This window comes from Meleagris gallopavo, chromosome 1, assembly GCF_905368555.1.
Source record: "Meleagris gallopavo chromosome 1, MGAL_WU_HG_1.1, whole genome shotgun sequence".
NCBI classification, from domain to species: Eukaryota; Metazoa; Chordata; class Aves; order Galliformes; family Phasianidae; genus Meleagris; species Meleagris gallopavo.
This window is the reverse complement of record NC_139404.1, coordinates 90706375-90727281: the sequence shown is the minus strand read 5'-3', so window position 1 is coordinate 90727281 and position 20907 is coordinate 90706375. Positions and strand designations below refer to the sequence as shown.

The following is a 20907-nucleotide window of genomic DNA, read 5'->3' as shown; positions in this document are numbered from 1 at the left end:
CGCCGGGAGGGAGCTGGCTGCAGGCTCAGCAGTGCACAGCAAATGCAGGGTGCTTGTTGCACACAGCGCAATAATTGTATCTTGCTCTAAATGAACTCCAAGATTACTCCGGGATATAGTTGTTATTACGGCTAACAGGAAGCGAACACAAGCTTCTGCTCTGAAATGTGCTCTTCCCTTGTTTGCTGATTGGAAGCCATAACTCTCTTGCTCCTAACAGTGATTGCTTTCCACAGTCTCCATCCATTTTCCCTGCAAGAAATACAGCTGCCTTGGTGTTTGACTCCTTCCTCATGGTTCTGCTCTTGCTCACATTTCCCCCATTCAATCCCCTAGGCAACTTGAACCTCGTAAGTGCAAAGCATAGGCCGGAAACAGGAGCAGTGAGTTTTCAGCAGGGAAACACACATATAGGTGCTTCCCCTCAAAGAGAGGAGCTGTCACATCACCATGGGCATGTGCCCATTGACATGGGTCAAAATGCATCTACAAACCAGTTACAGACTAAAAGAGGGGAGGTTTAGGTTAGACAATACTTCGCTTGGAGGCACTGACACAGCTGCCCAGAGAAGCTGTGGTGCCCCATCTCTGGAGGCACCCAAGGCCAGGTTGGATGGGCGCTGGGCAGCCTGAGCTGATGGGGAGCAGCCCTGCCCACGGCAGGGGGTTGGGGCTGGGTAGGCTTTAAGGTCCCCTCCAAAGCAAGACATTCTGTGATTCTATGGTTCTAAGGACAAGTCTAGTTCAATTTTCCCACCTTGATGTCCTTTCCCTGGCACTTACAACAGCACTGCGATAAGTCTGCCTGCTTCACCCTTTGTTTCCAGCACCCAGCGCTGTGGTGGAATCACTATCACCTCTTACCAAAGGGGAGAGCACAGCCTGGGAACCACCACAGTTCCTCGGGGGACACAGGACAAAGCAGTGCTGGAACCCCAGCCATTATCTTTCCCAGATGCAAAGCCTCACACCCTGTTTCTGCATGCTCACTTTAAAACCCAACCTCTCTCTCAGAGAAAAGACAAAGATTCCATAAATCAACACGAAGCGCATTTCATGCTTCGACGGAAATTCTCCTCCAAGACACGTACTGACCCCGGCTTCACCTTCAATAGTATATACATCTCCACAAACGCTGCCATCCATCCCAGGGAGCGGAGAGCCGTACGGGGCCACACTGAGGAGCGCACTGACCGAACCGGGGGGGCTGATGGGCGCCCGGCCCGGCGGGAGGCAGCGGGGCCGGCCGGGACCCGGAGCGGCCGGCCGGGATCGGAGCGCCCGGCCACGCCGGTGCCTCACCGCCCTCTCCCGGTGGCCGCGCTCGGCGCAGCGCTTCCGGGCCCGGAGAGCGGCAGCGGGCGGAGAAGGAACCCCGAGGGCAGCATCTTTAAGATTCGCTCGACGCTTTTTTCTAAATCTGATTTCAAAATGAAAGAGGGAAAGGTTTTGTTTAGAAACTAGAAGGAATAAAACATGTAAACCGGAGGAAAAAAATATTTTAAAAAAACTAACAAAGAAACAAAAAAGCCACCCTCCGTTATTTGTGCTAAAACCATTTGTCAAACCTGACGTGCATTCGCAAGCGAGTGCAGTTGTCCTGAAAAATCAAGATGTGTTTGCTTTGTTTCCCCTCCTCCCCCGGCTGATCAGGAGGTATCTACCTCTCTGCATCCAGTGTTTCTGCTGTTTATCCTACTTTTGCTCTTCCAATTAAGCTCCTTATTAAAGCAATTAATTCTCCAAACACAAAGCTGCGGCGAGTGAAAACGATCACCAACCAAAGGCTGTTTGGTGGGGTGTGGTAATAGGTCCCAAAGCACCGCGTCTCAATGCCGGTCCCCATGGGCGAGCATCACTGCAGGACAGCCTTCCCCTGCCCTGGCAGGGCTCAGCACGGCGCAGGGGTTGTCACAGCTCCCTGGGGGCACAGTGCAGAGGTAGCCCGGTTGGATAAGGCAATGCTGGGGCTAAGGGAGGGGGATGGTGCACCCCAGGTAGCACCTCGCCCCAGGGAGAGGTGGGGGCTGGTAGGAACCCTTCACGCAGCTCCTGAGCACATGCCTGGCTGTAACACAGAAATGAGGGAATCGCTGCCTCAGGGGAAAAGGCAACAGCAAGGCACTCATCTTTCATCAGCCTCTGCTCTCCTACAGCTGTAATTGACCTCAGCAGACAACACAGATGTGCGGCACCTCCAGGAAAAAGAAAAACCGTGCCTCAGTGTTAGCTTGGGTACTCCCAAGAGAGTTAATAGCCAGAGAAATGGGGTTGCTCGCATCCATCCACAGGAGATTGGTGTCTGCAAAGATGTATCTGTTGGATTGCTGGCTGATAGCAAACACTCTTTCTTTCATCTGTATTTTTGGGTCAATGCACACCAACGTGCTCCAGGTCCCCTTTTATCCTGTAATGAGCCCAAGAACCGTTGCTGATAGGAGAACTCGTTGAAAAGCAACTCCAGAGAGCGGATCTCCTTCCTCAGCCCCCTCCCAGGCAAATAGGCCCAGACACCCCAGGAGGTTTCCTGCTGCCCCACGAGCAGGGAGCCAGGAGCTGGGAATGCTCATGCTCTGCACTCTAGGGCTGCGTGGGCTGCTTGCAGATTCACTTGCAAAGACGCTGCAGCAGTGCCTCTTGGCTCCTACTTCTCTCCCACTATCTCTTCCCCTTGCCCACAGTTCTTCTTTCCTATTATGGAGGGAGGTTTGTGAGCCTTCCAGCTCTGAGCAATGCTAGCTGCTCACTGAGGCTGGTTGCCTTTATATAGAGCCTGTTTTTCTCTCTCAATTAGCAGTCTCTGGAAGCACTCAGGCTAGTTGTGCAAGAGCATATTTCATAGCTGTGTATGACAGCATACAGAGGAAACACTTGAATACTCTCCCAGCACAGAAAGAGAAGTACCAGATGCCCTAAGGCAGTACCCAGCAGAGAGTAGCTGCTCACATGCAAGGGAAGCAAGCCATAAGACATGGTATGCCAGGCTGGCAAGGGGCAGGCGTGCAAAGTATTTCCAGAAGAGCATAGCATAGAATCATAAAGGTTGGGAAAAAAAACCTCTAAGATTGCCCAATCCAGCCACCAGCTTATCCCCACTATGCCCACTGTGTCCCTCAGTGCCACATCTGCATAGTTCTTGAACACTTCCAGGAACAGTGACTCCACCACCCCCCTGGGCAGCCTGTGCCACTGCCTTCACCACTCTTCTTTACACAACCTGAACCTCCTCGACACAATTTGAGGCCATTCTCTCTCATTCTATTGTTAGTTTCACAGGTGAAGAGGCTGACCCCCACCTCACCACAAACTCCTTTCAGACAGTTGTAGAAAGCAATAAGGTCTCCCGCAAACTTCCCCTTCTCCAGATCATACAATCTCAAATCCCTCAGCCACTCCTCATAAGACTTGTGTTCCAGACTCCTCACAGCTTCATTGCCCTTCTCTGAACATGTTCCAGGGCCTTGATAGGTCGCTGCATCCAAAGGACAAGGGAAGAGCCACTCATGCCAGCTATCTAGACTTCAGTAAGGCCTTTGACATGGTACCCCGCAACATTCTTCTCTCCAATTTGGAAAGATATGGATTTGATGGCTGGACTATTCGATGGACAAAGAACTGGCTGCAGGATTGAGTCCAGAGAGTGGTGGTCAATGGCTCAATGTCTGGATGGAGATTGGTGATGAGTGGTGTCCCCCAGAGATTGGTGCTAGGGCTGATACTCTTTAATACCTTCATCAGTGACATCAACAGTGGGGTTGAGTGCACTCTTAGCAAGTTCAGTGATGACAACAAGCTGTGGGGTGTGGTTGACACACCAGAGGGGTGGAATGGCAGCCAGAGGGACCTAGACAGGCTCGAGAAGTTGACCCAGGTGAACCTCATTAGCTTCAACAAATTCAAGTGCAAGGTCTTGCACTTTACTAATGCCTCCCATTACCAATTACCAATACAAGCTGGGGGATGAAAGGATTGTGTGCAGCCCTGACAAAACAGACCTGAGGAAAATAATGGATGGGAAGCTGGACATGAGCCAGGAATGTGCCCCTACAGCCCACAAAGCCAACCGTATCCTGAGCTACAACAAAAGATGCACGACCAGCAGGTCAAGGGAGCTGATTTTTTCAAGGTGAGGCTAGATAAGGCCCTGGACAACCTGATCTAGCTGTGATTTCCCTGTTCATTGCAGGGGATTTGGACTAGATGGCCTTCAAAGGTCCCTTCCAACTCTAAGGATTCTATGATTCTATGATATCTTTCTTGTAGTGAGGGACCCAAAACTGAACACAGTACTTGAGGTGTGGGCCTCTTCAGAGCTGGGTACAGGGAGACAATCACCTCCCTGCTCCTGCTGGCTACACAAATTCTGATATAACCCAGGATGCTATTGGCCTTTTTGGCCATCTGGGTACACTGCTGGCTCATGTTCAGCTGAGAATTAGCCAACACACTCAGATCCTTTTCCTCCACACAGCTTTCCGGCCACTCTGCCCCAAGGCCGTAGTCTCGCACGGGGTTGTTGTGACCAAAGCACAGGACCCTGCACTTGCTTTTGTTAAAGCTCATACAGTTGGCCTCAGACCATCAGTCCGGTCTGTCAGTCCCTCTGCAAGGATTTGATCAACACAACTTGGTCTCATTTGCAGACTTACTAAACATACACTCAATTCCCTCATCCAGATCATCATCCTGGCTAGGCTGGATTCCCTCTTTGTCCAATGTGTGCTGAGTGATTACACTCAAGACGAACTGCTCCATGACCTTTCCTGATGGAGAATCAGGGCTTTCCCACAGAGGAAGGGTAGGTTTGTTGTGGAATGGGGCAGCAAAGGAACACCAGAGAAACACAGATCTCCTAGGGGAGCCTGATTGGGCTCCATCCCTCACCCCAGGGGTGGGCACATCTAAGGTGTGGGCAGAGGTGAAATCAGTGGCATGTGTGCTTTTCCAGACAGCTATCCATAGGCTACTTTCTTTGTTTCCAGGAACTGAAAGGGTGAAATCAGTTCTGTGTGTCTGGAGCACTGAGAGGAACACACTATATTCCAGTCACCGCTTACGTCTTGTTTACAGTTCCAGCCTTGGGAAGCAAGCGGCCTCCTCCTTGAGAAGCTCTCTTCCCTCACATCCCCACTCATTAAGCAAGCTGTCGACAGAAGCCTGTAATGCACAGCCCAAACACAGCAGTGGGCTTGGGAGACTGCTTTATTTTTAGCAAGAAAAACCTCAAAATTGCCCTATATTTCTCCAGAGAATGAACTCCAGAACTGTTACTAGCAAAAGCTGCCTTGAAATAAAACTCTTTTTAATGATGGCGTTTAGTGGCACTTTCAAGAGCCCACTGCTGTGGCAGTTTCAGCAGAGGAGGGGAGTGCTGTCGGAGGCAGGAGCCCATGGCCCACAAAGGACAGAGGGGTGTGCAGCATAGCAGGGCTGAGCACAGCTGGAGCACAGCACAGATGCCTCCACTTGTGGGACACAGCATTTCCCCTCCGGCTTTGCGTCATGCACTGAGCTCTCAGATTCCTAAGTGGGTTGCAGTGTGCAGTCCTTTTTGCTCAGTAACTCGCTCATTATAGGCCAATTTCCACTTATAAATTCATTTATAAGCCAGTCCATTTGTGCAGACTGCCTTGCTGGAGGCAGAGCTCTGCCGTTCTCCGTCTCTCTCTCTCTCTCCCTTCTCTACCGGAGCCCCGAGCGAGGCCAGGATGCTCTCCAGTGCCTGCTGGAAGGCTTCGGGCAGGAGCGACCACGACCCCCGAGGAAGGGAATATTGGGGAAGCGGGGCTGCTCCCCGCAGCTGTATCCCTGCAGCCCCAGCAGATGGTGCCAGAAGGCTGGAAACCCTCCGGGAGCCGCAGCCAGCACCGCCACCCTTTTTGTAGTCATAGGATCATTTAAGGAAGGAAAAGACCTTTAAGATCACCCATCAGATCACTGACCCATCTCCACCATGCCCACTAACCATGTCACGTCCACACAGTTCTTGAGCACCTCCAGGGACAGTGACTGCACCACCTCCTTGGGCAGCCTGTGCCAATGCCTCATTGCTCTTCTGGGAAGACATTTGTTCCTGATCTTCAAACTGAACCTCCCCTAGTGTAACATAGGCCATTCTCTCTCATCCTATTCCATCCAGCAGCACATCACTCCCAGCACCAAACTTTCCAGCGTGATGTCTGTTCCCACAGGGAGCAGAGCAATGGAGGTCCCCCTCTTCTTTCTCTCCTGACTGACTGTTTATCTCACTCCTCACTCTGAAATTTTCCTTTGCACCATTTCATCCTATTATTCCAGAATAAATCAGGATCATTTCCATGTCGAATTTCAGCAGAGGAGCACCACAGGAGGGAAAGTTTCAAAGCAGATGACAGCTAAGCTAGCAAGAAGATCTCCTCTGCACCAATGGGCAGGGGCAGTGCTCCCTTTGCACTACCAGCTATAGGGCAGCAGCCTCTCTCACCCCTGGAACAGTGAGGGCAGGGTGCTGAGGACAAGCTGCATGAAGATGTGCTTCCCCTGGCAGCTTTTCTCCAGCACACGTAGGAGTTGCAGTGAGCATCGCACTGCTGCTGCACTGCAGGGCTGGGCAAACAACTCCACGTTTGAGCAAACCTTGTTTGTATTCTGTGTCAGCCTCCTCCTCTCCAAGAGCTGAAGGCTTCTCACATCCCTCAGACATCAAAGGACACCGTTTGGGCTGTGGGAGCATAGCCCATATCCCTCAAAGAGCCAGCGTAATCACATCTAACTGCGCACTGCCTTGACGTTCAGGTTGTTGTCCCAGGCAGAAGGCAAGGGCATGTACGAGGAGAGTAGTGAGACACATTCTGGAACCAAACCCAAAGGCCAGCATATAAAGTGGTGTTGAACTGGGATACACTCATCAGCTTTAACTGGGGGACATAAGCCATAGGTTGTCCCACGAGAAGTGCGTGACTGTAGGGAGATGTAAAGATGAACAAGGCTCTAAGAGAAAGCAAGCCATTCTGAAAGCAGCTGCAGGACGGAAGCATCACATGAACAGCTTATGTTGGTATAGTGTGGCTTGTGTTGCTTGCAGCTTGTGTAGATATCAGACCACGGAACTGCCACTGTGCATAGCCTGACATTTCTAGGAAAAGTGAAGGCTGAGCACCAGTGCATATATAACAAGTGCTGGAGATACTACCTGGATCTCCAGATGAGTTGCAGTTTCAGTTATGAATCTCGAAGGTGGCTAGACTTCTACAATGGTGGCAAGCAAGAAAAAAAAAAAGGGTAGCTCACTGGCTTTTATACATAGCTCAGGCCTTCAAAGGGACAAAGGTTGCTTCAAGTTGACCCTTTCCTGCACACTCCTCAAAAGCTCCTGGGTTGAGACACGAGCACGCAGCATGACTGTGTCATCCTCCTGGCCACGTGCAATGGGTCCTCCCACCAACAGCCCCACAGACTTCTAGGACAAAATGTCAGCCACCCAGGGGTAACCTCAGTGAGAGCTGATAAGAGTCATGAGACGTTTCTCTCACTTTGGCTAGCCTTATCTATGAAAAAATGCAGTGGAAGATGCCACCCCCACCCAAACAATGCCAGCAAACCTTCCAGTGGATTTGCTGGGGAGACCTGCAAAAGGATCCATGATAAATCCAAGAGTTCTGACTCAAATGTTTGATGCCTCCCTTGTCCCAGTCCTGTCCACGTGTTTTTTCTCTCCCCAGCCAGAGAGACGCAGAGTAGGCTTCAGGAGGTTGCAGATAACACCACTATATCCGCTTAGGCTCAGTGTATACTTGGATTGCTGGTAGAAAGATTTGAGATGGGAAGCAAGCTGAGGAAGCACCAGACAGCAAAAATACCCTCTGAAGTGTCTCTGTAAACCCATCATAGATGTGCTTGCCCCCAGCATGTAAAAGCATCACCTTCTACAGGGGTGACAGCCAGCCATACGTCAGGCAGGCAGAGGAAGGAAAGAAGTCTTCTCTGGATGTTCAAAGTGCTCACAATGGTGTCCAGTCATGCCCTACATAACATGGGCTGCCTCAACAAAAAGCCCACAGTCAGCCAGAATTAGGGAACCTGAAGCAACAGGAACTTGAGAAACTCAGGGCCAGCAGAAAGCCTGGGGCCAGAACAGAGATTAAATATAGATCACCCTGCCCGTGTACAGAACAAGCCGTAAGTCAAGCATCCCTACTGAAGCCTGGGAGTCCTGACAAATACCTTGAGAGAGGGAGGACTGCACGTTTATGTGAAGATGCAGTGCCAAAAGAGACAATGATGTTGCAGAGGAGGTGGCGCAAATCAGGTGGAAAAAGCATTTTTCAGGGCCTTGATGATGACAGAAAGCACTCCCACCGCAAGAGAAATTTGTTTGAAAAGCACTCTCGCTGGGGATTTATGGGAGAACACGACTGTATATTTTACAGTACCTTCTTATGGCCTCACCGGTCAATAATCTGCATTTAACTCAGTCCCTTCAGAGTGTGATGGACCATAACGTTTGTGAAGCAGCTGCTACATACTGAAATAATAATCAAGGAAGCAGAGAGCAGAGCTGATAATTGACTCTGCTAATGTGCAAGTTGGGACGCTGAGTTATTGATCAGATGTGCTTTGGTGGCTCAGCAAGAGTTCAGTCCTCCTGGAAGTTAGTGGCTGAACAGCTGTCACCAAGGGATCCTCTCTCCTCCTCTGTCTTCTCCCATGAGGTCTCCTCATGGGTGCTCATCCCCTGTGCCACCACCGCCCAGCACCTCACCCAACCTCCCAGCAGGCACAAGGCAGAGCAATAAGCTGCTTCCCACACTGCCAGCTGTAGAAACAGTCCTCTCATGAACATGCCTTTGCAAAAAGCCTTCCAAAAGCTAAATAAATGGTGTCAGACAGGTCTTGTCCTTCAGCTAATTCACTGGTCTGTTCAAAGACTTGCAAGAGTTCAGCAAACATGGTTTCCTTTTGCAGAATCTCTGCAGGTTGCACCTTCGAGCAGCCTTAGCAGCAGTAAGTGTCACAGCTGATTCTCCTACTTTGGTAGGTATGGCATTCATTTACATGTGTGTCAAACAGGCCTGTAATTCTCCAGGTCATTCCAAGAGCCTTTAAAATTGCAAGCACAACACACACCATCTTTAACAAATACTAATTTTTTTTCTCTCTCTTCTTGCTTTGTTTCCCCTTCCCCTCCCCTCCTTTCTCCTTTTCTTTTTTTGAAGGAGAGAGGACTAGTTCTTTTGGAGAGGCAGCACTTCCATCCCTGTGACCCCTTGACTGAATGCCGTGTTGACGTGGCAGCTTACCGACAGTTACATGATCTGTAAGTGTTCTTCCAACTCCTCAATCTCTGACGCTATCTTATCTTTGTCAAGACAGGAGGAAGATCTGAGCAGGCACCTCCAGAGCCACTTTGTAGTGAAAATGAACGTGAAGGAAATATTCAAAAATATCTTTAGTTTCCTTAATCGTTCCTTGTTACGTACAGGTGATTCAAACCATTCTCAAATATTTAAGCAGACCTCTCAGCATGGGTTACTTGAGAAATTAATGTTTTTATACCTCTAGGCTTTTGCCTGTTTAAGCCGATTTTGATCTTCCAGGATTGTAAAAAATCATGTTCAGAGAAGGGCATGGAGAACTGAGCCTATATTGCCCCAACAAACCTCACTGAATATCTCAAGCTGGAAGAGACTCACAGGGATCATCAATTCCAACTCCTGGCTCCTCAATGGACCACTCAAAAAACAGACCCTGTGTCTGAGGACATTGTCCAGATGCTTCAAGCAAGAACCTTCAGAAGACTCTTCAACATATCAGTGGACAAAGGTAAAAGAAGAGTCAGTGGCTGAAAACTAGAGCCAGATGAGGTCTGCTGGGAAATAAGGTGTGCTGTTAGCTGCAGAAGGTTGGCTGCTGTAGTGCACGCCAAGTGAAGGGCTGGAGGCCCTCCTTCTTGGTGTCCTCTTCATGGCACAATTATTCAGATCCAACACAAGACAATGGGGTGAAAATCCCTGGCCTGACTGAGTTCAGCCAAGGTCTGCTGGGAAATAAGACATGCTCTGGCAGCCTTTTTGGCCCCAAGTCCCACTCCCAGTGCAAGGAGTCCTCAAGGTCTCTCATGATAGTGGTGCTTATGGCACAGCAAACCACAGGCCGCCAGCACCCCAAAATGCTTCCAAAACGTGACTAAATGCAGTGATGTGTTGCTGCAGCACCTGGCAACAGGCTGGGGAAACAACAACAGCACTGAGCAGCGTCAGGAAGTCACGTCACCAGCAAGAGCAGCTGGGTGGCTGTGGCTGCCCCACATGGAAGTGGTTAGCTGTGCCGTGCTTCGCCTTGCAGCGTACGAGGCTGCCAGTGCTCAGCCCTGGGAGCAGCAGCCCCCAGCAGCACATGTCTGTGGGTGAGAGGTTGAAGGTTATATGGAAAAGCGTAGGAGCCAGCAGCTCCACAAGTGCCCTTGATGCCTTGGGTGGTTCCTTACTGATAAGCAGGCCACAAGCAGTGCTGGGGCCATAGGAACTCAAAGCTTTTGCCAAGAAGAGCAAAGAGCTTGCAGTTTTACTGTGGCTGAAGAAGTGCTGAGTTGCAGCAAGAAAGGGAAGGCTCTTGTTTGACTCCCTGCTGTGATGCATGGGGAGCTAAGAAATAGACAGGCAGGGGAGCAATGGCTTCGTACGAAGACTCAGGATGCTGAGGTTCAGTTCTGCAACTCAAACAGGTGGAGGATGGGGATTTTGAAAAGTGGCATTCTACAGAAATAGGTGTAATCAGTATCTACATGAGAATCAGGAAAACACTCCAAACCCTCAGCTGGACAGAGCCTCATGTGGAGCATGCATACATGCAGCTTTTGCAGCTGGCAAAACACTCATAGGGCAGGAGAATCAGTTCACATGGTCTCCCCTGGCCCCAGCACTTCCCATGAGAAAAGAGAAGCTGGTGCATGAAGGGGATGAGGGAAGTTGTGTATCTCAAGGTTCCTCTTGCATGAAACTTCCTGACCAGTGTCACGATGGCTTTGTCCATCCTCAGCATACAAACAGCATCTTGTTCCTGGATTCCAAGGGTGGATGGCTCTGCACCCTTTGACTATACACCAGTCCTGCAGACACTATCCTTTCTCCCTGGGGCTCACCTGGTTTTGGCTGCACAGGGGATACTCAAGGAGACCTGACCCAACTCCAGACTCCAGCCTTCCTCCAGGTCTTTGCAGTTCGTGCTTGGTCTTTGCTGCATTTCCCTGCAGTAGTAGGAGACACAGCAGATATTCCTCCTAGGGTCCCTTCTGGGACAGTCCCTATGTTACCCAGGTGTGCTGGCTCCAGCTGTCCCTCCTAGAGTCCCCTTCCTCTTACCAGGAGAATCATGACAACGCCATCCCATGCTGGGTCAAGGGTTGGACTACATGATCTTAGTGGTCTTTTCTAACCTTGGTGATTCTGTGATACCCAAGCAGCCCTTGCCCTTGGTGGCAGAAGTGCTGCCTCTGCTGGCCAGTTCCTCAGTGCTTCCTTTCTTCTGCAAGAGGATTGGTTCCTTTGTTTGTCCCCCATCTTGTCCTGAAAAAAAAATAAAAACAGAATAAAAATAGAAACGTGTCTGCCACAGTGCTGCCCTTAATCATGAGGGTGCAGGGAGAGGCTATGTTTAGAAGTGCAGATCATCCCACCTGCATCCCCCATCAACTGGCAGGCCTGCAGCCCACTGATGGACCCAGACTCCTCCATGTCATTTATCCTAAGCTGTCTTCTCATGCTGCACAGCAATCACCTTTCATCATAAGATCATACAGCTCCTACACCCACAACAGCACACAAATCACCAGCTGCAGTCCTGTCTGAAATAAATCGTGGCTAATCTAGTTATTGTAGAGCAACAGGCAAAAAGAAAACACAAAACCAAACCCACAGAAAAACACCTGCTGGCCAAACAGAGCCCTGGAAATGCTTTAGGAACAGTGCTGCAGAACACTCCCTATAGGGGAAAATAGATTGAAGCCTTTGAGAGCTAGTGGTAGTTAGCCAAACTTTTAAGTACATATGCATTTCTGCTGCCCTGTATGCATTAAGGAAATCTCTGCCCTCCTGCTCAGCAAAGAACGTCTGCTTTAACCTCCATCGCAGCAACAGGGATCAGATCCAGGATGCTGTTCTAGATCTCTCTGTCCTTCATCCTGCTCCATGTCTGTCGATGGGATGGAGGCCGAAACATCTGACTTAAATCAGAACTGACTATCTGGAAGGGCTAGAATCATCATCTTTTGGTCTTCATCTATTACTAAATGCTGGGATGTTCAGAGCGGCCTGTGAGCCTGCTCACAAAGCAAATGCAGTTTGGAGAGAGATGAGTCCCCACTGGGCAACTAACGTGAATTTGATTTCTTAGAGAAACAACACATTTGGCACCATGCACCTTATGATCACTTGGTTCCAGTGCGCTGTTCTCCTTCCCTAATAGGATTTTCCCAGCACTACTTACCTCATCACCATTTCATTGCTGCTAAGCCGGGCAATCTGTCCCACTGCCTCAAAACAACTTTGTCGCTAGCAGGTCTGCATTACCCATATGTCCTGCAGCCTCCACTGCTAACAACAGCCTTAATCTCCTTCTCTAATACCAGTTATCAAAGTAACACTCTCAGGCAGGAATAGATACTAAATTCCAAATCGTTAGTAAAAACAGAACCAATTATGAGGGGAAAAAAGAGGAAAAAAAAAAAAAAAGGAAAAAAAAAAAAAAGCTAAGAAGCTAAGAATGAGAGATCTCACACTGGGTTAAAAATAAATTTCTATTTATTTCCATGACTTCAGTTTGGCACACCAACAGCAGGCTTTGCAGGCTGAGAAGGGAAACGTGCCCAACTGAGGAGTCAGCAGCAGTGGGCCATGTGCATGGCCCAATGGAGCCGTACATGGGGATGAGGATGTGCCTGGCACCATGGTAGGATTCATGGACACAAGGCACTTCTGGGGGGACCTAGGCAAGCCCAACAGAGGCCAAGCAGAGCTGACTTCTGCACTGGTAAGCCATCGCCAATGGCACGTGGAAGCACAACTCTCCTCTCTGCTTCAACCTCCAGGGAGTCAGCCCGACCCCCTGGGGCCTGGGGGAGAAGGACCTGCCCTCATAGGCTCCAGCCAGAGAGGACTAGGCCCTCACTGAACACCCTGTATTCAGACAGCACTTCTTTGATCATCTGTCAGTGCGACGTGGAAATGGAGATCCTTGGGATCTGAGGAGGCAGCAAAAGGACAAAAACCATTGCTCTTTTTATGCAAATCTATCCATCACTTTGTACTCTGCACAGGTCACGGGCCTCCTCAGGATCTGAAAGCATCTGAGAGGAAAGAATGTCCATGAGACACCTGCATTTCTCCTGGCTGGGCTTGTGGAGGGACATGACTCACTTTGACAGCATCTTTTTCACAGCCCCTGAAAGGCTTGGAGTTGAGAACCACTGCAAAATGAGCTATAACTGCTGCCAGCTCTGGCGTGCAGTCCAGATGATGACAGAATAGCAGGTGTGGGCAAATAAAAAATATCTGTCCCACAGCATGGAGGAGGGGAAAAAGACCGCGAAATGAGAGTAGATTTCAGGAAGTACCAAGAAACAGCTGAACCTCTAGGAGAAAACTGAAGTCCAACAGGGCCAAGGGACAGTTTCAGCTGGAAATTATGCCCCTGCTGAAAACGTGGGCTCCAGCAGGAGCCTTGATATAGTGACCACCTCCAGCTTGGTGCATGTAAAGCTCAATGCAGGGACAGCTTTGAAGGACTGAAGGGTCACATAGGAGGGAGACCATTCATTTTGCTCAACAGTAGGTCAACAGTTTCTATGCTGAACATTATGTTAAGATGGGTCGTTGAAATGACTTGAGAGCTTGTTTTGGCTGGGATTGGCAGAGATGATCAGAGAAAGGGACGCAATCTAGGCATATTTCGATTACTCATTCTTCTGAAGGCAGTCCCAAAGCGCCATCACTAGTGACCTTAAATTCACTATGCAGGGCTCTATAGTGATACTGGGAAATGCTTATATGGGGCATCTACAAATGGATACCTCTCCAAATAAATAAGTCAGAAGTTGGTGAGAAACAAAAAGCAGTAAGAAGATGGAAAGTTTCCATGAAGATGAGCAGCCACAGCTTAGCTATGCAAAAACTTCACCTACACCAAGTATAGTAAACAAGAATAAAGCTTTGAGTCAGACCTTATTTATCCTATTAATTTGGCTGAACATAAAGTCACAACAGAAGGAAAAAAAAAGATGCACAAAGCAGTCTCAAATAGATTAAACTAAAAACAATTGTTTGCTAGCACACATTCACAATAAAAGTAAATTAGCATGCAAGATATTAAGAACCTATCCTGTCTTAAAAATGTCCTTAAACCATAAATAGAGGTGCACAAAAGATAGATTAGGAATAAATCTCAACCTCTCATGCCATTGACTCTCAAGTTAATTATCAGATAATCACCATGTTGTTAATTTACAGAATAAATATCCCATATAAATTTAAATCTGCATGCAAATGCAACAAGAGTTAATTAACAGAACAGTAAAGTACCCAGCAATGTAAACACTCTGTTGACTCCATTCCCTGTTAATGAGAAGAATCTACTGGAACCTTGTGCTGAACTCCAAAAATGAGGCACTGTGGTCTATGTGCTGCTGTCTGTAATTTTAGCAGCCAAGCAACATGTGTTGGCATTAAAAAACAAGTTGTAAATTGGTCAGTCACAAGGAAGCACAAGAAAGCCCAGATCTCCATTCAACAATGCTTGTTTGTATTCCTACCTCCATCAAATAAAGCACATAAGCACCCATGGAAATCACATGCTTGCATCCCAAGCTGAATAGGGATAAGCAAAGAACACGCTTAAATATTTTTGCAGAACTAGATTCACAATCTTCATTTCATACTGCAGTAATTCATTTTCAGAAAAAGCTGTTTCTATGGAGACTTATTTTGGGTCCAGCAGAGATTTTTCCCTTTAATTCTCAGTATTGGAGTCAGCTTTTCTTCCTGTCTCCTTCTCTAAAGGAGATTTCTGATTTATTTTTTCTCTCCTCACTGTTTCATAGCAAACTGCTGCACCAAAGTTCCCTCGTTTGTCAAGCAGAGAAAATTCTTAACTATGCATTGTGATGGCGTGATGTCCGTAAATGAAAAAATGTCATAGAAAAATAAAGCATAATCTAAAAACTTCATCTTGCCTAGCATTCTTCAGATTAAAGTGATTTACTGTACCAAAGGGGAAGTCATCTGAAAAAATTTTCAGAAACAAAAGCGTTGTGAGGTAGTAGGAGAGGAAGAGAGGGTGTGAGGAGGCACATGCTTCTTTTTCCATCTTCTGCAGTAATTTGCAAAGCTGCAACGTAAATGTAGAAAATGTAGAATAAGAATATAAAAGTGCCTGGGTGATGAGACTATCTACCTCCAGTTAGCTTCTTCTGTATCCCATTGCTCTTGTGCAGGGAGGTACTCCAGGTACACAACAAACTCTGACTTGACAGTAGGACCCAACTGCCTTGCCTTAATGAAGAGTGTAATAAATATCTAACCAGTGATAGGATGAGAGGGAATGGACGAGAGGGAATGGCCTCATGTTACACCAGGTTGGATATCAGGAAACATTTATTCTCAGAAAGAGTGGCAGTGCACTGGCACAGGCTGTCCAGGGAGGTGGTGGAGTCACTGTCCCTGGAGATGTTCAAGAACCGTGTGGACGTGGCACTGAGGGACATGGATAGTGGGCATGGTGGGGGTGGGTTGGTGGTTGGACTGGGTGATCTGAGCAGTCTTTTCTAACTTTAATAATTTTATGATTCTATCCCTTTCAACATTAATTCTTCAAAACATATAGATCTTTGCACGAGACTCAAGATGGAGTTGTCCAGTGCGAGCTACCATGCTCCCAGATCACATGGTGAACTTGTTCCCCAGGGCCTCTGGGTCTGCCCCAGAGCAGCCTTATCAACAGAGTCTCAACATTGTCTTTCTAAAGTCAGATTACGTGCCCAAATGATGGCACAAAATGAGCTAGTTACTCTGTCATAAGTTTGGTGCTTACCTGGTGAGCATCAAATTGATGTCCACTCTGAGACCAAAGAGCACCATAACCTCAGTAGCCTGTTCAAGATGCCTTTAAACGTAGGACACATAACAGCAGGGCAGCACATTCATATCTTTTCTGTTGGCACAGAGGATGATGGGCTCAGCCACAACTTGCCAAGAACACCAAGCAGGAGGCTTTGTGCCCCTGGTGGTGATTTCCCCCATGACATCCCCAGCCTTCCTCCCATCTCCTCAGACCCTCAGTAATTCCTCTCTGAGTCGCCTGCCTCTTGGAGCATTATCAGGCCAAGGCGTACGTCCCACTTCATTAAGCCTGTAAGCCAGTGGCTGGATGATATCTGACTTGCATCCGTTTGCAATTTAAAACGGGCATTTGCTTCAGATCAAAGCGGCAGCAGCAGCAGGAGCAGAAATTAGCATCTCACGGCCTCTCTCTCTCTCTCGTTCCATTGCCACAGTGTGTCTCCCTCATTACCAGGGAAATGAAACATCTTTACAGTTCAGGCTGTCCCTGCCTTTTATCCCACGGCCACTGCGCAAGGCATTATTGCCACATTTCACAGCGATTGGTCATGGCCCTATTCTCTTTCAAATCGGGCAGTGATCCTCTCCTCAGCATCACCACCCCATGAAGGGGCTGCAAGGAGGCACTGCCTCTCTTGCTTTTCCATATTGCTCCCAGCACTCACCAATTCATTCCCTCGTGCTTAAAATAACACTAATAGCAGCCTTATTTCCACCCCCTGACCTGTGAATTTTCACACTTGGTTGTAAGTCCAAGCAATGAGTGCTCTCCCAGCCCTACAATGAGGAGGGACAGCAGGCATGAGGCTGAACACCAGCTCACCTCCTGCTTCACAGCCACCCCACAGTGCTTCATCGTCACAGTGTTCTCCAAGGAAGGGTCTGGGGCAGCCACGAGAGTACTGGCTCCAGGGATGGTGAGGAGCAGCTCCTCCTCTCCCTTTACCAACAATCCAGGCTCAGCATCATTTATAAGCACACAGCAACATTTAGAAACCTACAGGAAAAGATGTAATGAAAAGCAAGAAACCTCCAAAAAATATGCTCAAAATTGCTGCTTGCAGTATTGTTTCCTGTCTGGGTTGCAGAAGTAATCTAGACTCTGCTTTCCTGTTTGCATTTCTCAATACAACCTGCTGGGGAAATAGTCTTGCGTTTGTTTTAAACTATGTACATATTCTTAAAAAACAGGTGGGGGACATCAATATCACTCACCCCACAGCACCACAAGCAGCCCCTTTTTGCCTGAAGAGGCATGAGGCCAGTTCCTCCTGGCTGCTGCACTGCCTCTCCCACATCCTACTCAAGCCCCACTCTTTGCACTTCTGCCTTAGAAAGCATTGCTGGAGAGCAATGATTGCCTTTTCCTACCCTGTGCAACAGGACTGTCATCCCACTATCTGCTGGAAGAAGAGAAGGAGGAGGCGGGGAAGCAGAGGCAAAGGGCTGAACGCTGGCAGCAGGCAGATGCGGCACAGTGATTTCTCAGCAGTTAAGGAAGGTTTAGAGCCCCAGGAGTGATTCTGCTCTGCGCTGGATGCCAAAGGCCAGGGCTGAAAGATGTGTGAAACAGGCAGGGGCTGCAAAGAGCAGTTTGAATGCAGAATGGCATAAAGTGAGGCTAAAGCATCTTTTATTTCCAATTTTAAAATACTTTATCACAGGAAGAAAACAATGTCAAATTTCTAAAGCAACTCAGAGTTAACAGGAAGGAATGAAGGCACACTGCTTCAGAGCGGGCGTCCCAAAAGAATTGGAAGTTGTTTGCCTGGAAGTACTTCTGGAAAGTTGGGAAAACTTCCTCAACAGCCTTGCCCTGGAAACACCAGGGCAGCACATTGCCCCATTGTTCTCTTCTAACAGAGACTGGAGCACTACAGGAAATTCTGAGCCATAACCTGCAAGAGGATGCAAAGCATCTCCTTGCCTGCAAGCCATTTGCCACTTGCACAGCACCCACCTCACCACAGCCTCCCTCCTCACAGTCTTGCAGCAAAAGGCCCTCAGGAGACCAATCTTCAGAAGAGAGTCAGTCGGGCAACCCTTTGTGCAGTATGCAGTGGCACAAACTCCCTGTGTGGTCATCAAGCATTGGCCTCGCTCCTTCCTCCCCAAAGGCAGAGCCAGAAAAGAATTCCAGGAAGGCAACGCAGTGCACGTGTTCCCACCTAACCCCTCACACCATCCATCTTCTGCAGAGGAAGGTCTGCCAAGCAGCAGAGCTGCACGAGACCTTCCTAACCCTGTTGGAGAACAGTGCTGAAGCAGCCTGGGATTGATTTCTGATGGCACACGGAGAGCAACTTCAGTCCCCTCAAAGCTTCCAGTACAGTGCAGCTCTGTGTTTCTGTAACCCCTCACAAGTGTTTCACAGCTAATTCATTCCTCTTGGGCCCAGCTCTTTGCTGCCTTGTCGCCCTGTCAAGATACATACAAGACCTGAAGGACCACAGACTTTTCTACCACACACTACCGTACTCCTGACCCACCCCATGCTCCTTTCTCTCCCTCTCCTCCATTTGCCTCAGCCAAATGAAATGTTCTCTCTGAAAACAGGATCGTTCTGCAGCTTTAACTGGGATAAGTTACAACTCTAAGGCCACTTGTGGAAAAATATACGTCTTAAAAAATATAGCCAAAAGGCTTGGCAGCAACCCAGCAAAACCAGAAGGAAAAAAAAAAAAAAAGAAAAACCCACCACCGCAAACACACACATGCATTCTTCTTGCAGACCCTTTCACCGGGGCTCCAGGCACATTTCTCAAAGCTACGTTAAAACCTCTCAACCTGCATGAATGGAAAACTACTACTTTGGCCTCTGGCTGAGAGAAAAAAAAAAAAAAGGGGGGGGGTGCAGAAAAAGAAAGGAGTGTCCTATGGCTGGAGAAATCTCCCCCTCCCTGCCCACCTTCTTCCCTCACTCCACCAGATGCACAATCTCACGTTACAGCTGAGTTTGCAGCTCCTTACACAGCGGTTAGATGCCAGCAGTCACTTCCATAGAACAATGTGGTGGCCAAGCCAGGGGCAGCACGGACTCAGCAGACACCAAGTCCAGCACAGCCACCCCAAGGACTCACACAGCTTACACAGACCAACCCACATTCAGCCACAGCAGCAACACGGGGGTTCCTCTATGACACCATTCCAGCGATAACGATCCAAACAAGGTAGATTTTTCAGCAGAAGGCTCATCTTGATCAGGTTCACACTAAGACATGTAAAGAACAGGCTGTCAAACCGCATGGTTGTGGCTTGCTGCAGTAACACCTGGGGTGGTGTGAGACACTGAGCAACAAGAAAATACAAAGCAGAAAACGAAACCCACATCTTCCTAACTGCGGTCCTCTGAGGCATGAGAAGGCAAAAAAACCCCACTCAGGGGCACCTAGAAGAATTCAAAAAACAGAAATGTTTTTTGTTGTTGTTTAAACAAGGACAGATCATTTGTTTGGTTCTGGGCCCCTCACTATAAGAAAGACATGGAGCGTGTCCAGAGAAAGGCAACGGAGTTGTGAGGGGCCTGGAGCACAAGTCTTATGAGGAGTGGCTGAGGGAACCCAATTGTTCAGTATGAAGGAGAAGAGAAGGCTCAGGGGAGACATTATTGCTCTCTATAAGGGTAAGCAGCAGGCAGCACACGTTCCTGACTTTAGCAAGGCCTCTGAAATACGTTCCCAAGATACTCTTATGAGCAAGCTATGGAAACAATCTGAAGGAAAATACTGAGAAAGAGCATGATACTGGTGAAACATTATCAAGATATGACTCAGACAAACAGCAGAGAAGTTGTAAGAGGTTGAGAAAAAAAATACCACCTGCAGGAAAAGATTGAAGTGGCTGAACAGAGAAGCAAGAGCCTCCCAAGTAGTCTATGGACTTTCTTCAGCCCTGACCCCTCACCCTGGATGGAACTCTGAGCAACCTGACCTAGTTATAGGTGTCCCTGTTCATTGAGAGCTGGACTAGACTGCCTTTAAGGGTCCCTTCCAGCTCAAATGATTCTGTGATTCTATGGCCAGCCTTGCTCAGTTCTCAACCTCCTACAGTAGGTTTTGTGATAAAAACCCATTTCCTTTTGGAGATGCTCTATAGGCACAGGATCTCCCAGAACCAGAGGACAACAGTGTCTGAGTTCTCCTCCAGCAAGGGATGGGAAAGGCAAGTGCAGTGCCTTAAAAGAGATGCCAGCACTCCATTTCCAGTGCTGCCAAGGATTTTTAGCTGTGCACTGCACAGATTTTGTTAAATTGCCTTAAAATGAGCAGCAGTTTGATACTTTTGTATTCCAGGGCAAAACCTGCTGATTTTTCCCCTTACATCTGAAGAGAATACCACTTCCACACAGCAGCGGTGGGCATGCATACCACAAGCACCTCAAACACCACAAGCAGCCGCAGCAGTGAACATATTGGTGGGTTCCAAATCTAAGAGAGAGGAACATCCTTTTTGAAAACCTCATTTGCTCAATAATTCAGAGCTGTTTTGTTTCACTGAAAGTAAACACACATTTTCAAGCATTCACTGCAAAAGCAAAACAACAAGCCACCCCTCTTCAAGTACTTGGTCCTCTCAGACATCCAGTTCCTCTTCTTCAAATTACACCTCCCATTACGGGCCAGCTAAGTTTGCTTGATCCCCCCAGCCCCTTGCAGTTCCATCAGCTCATTTCCTCTTTTGGTGCCCTTTTTTCTTTTCCTGGAGATGAAGCACCAGCAGAAGCCAGCAAGGGCCAGGAGAAGGATCAGAACCAGAGGTAAGCATAGGATGAAGTTCAGCAACGGTGGAGATGAACAGATCCTAGACGCAACTGTTGTCT

At 48.4% G+C, this 20907-nt stretch overlaps 1 protein-coding gene across 3 annotated transcripts in view; it reads right to left on the bottom strand.

Annotated features, from left to right (window-relative positions):
* The window catches only part of CD101 (CD101 molecule), a 39504-nt gene that overhangs the window by 7373 nt on the left and 11224 nt on the right, over nt 1-20907 (bottom strand). For 2 of the 3 annotated variants that reach the window (XM_085240527.1, XM_010721575.3), the window contains exon 8: nt 1-20907. This exon is cut by the window's left edge and continues 7373 nt beyond it. In XM_085240527.1, the coding sequence (XP_085096653.1) occupies nt 20711-20907 (197 nt within the window). In that variant the 3' untranslated portion in view covers nt 1-20710. The other variant, XR_014887507.1, reaches the window with a different exon arrangement.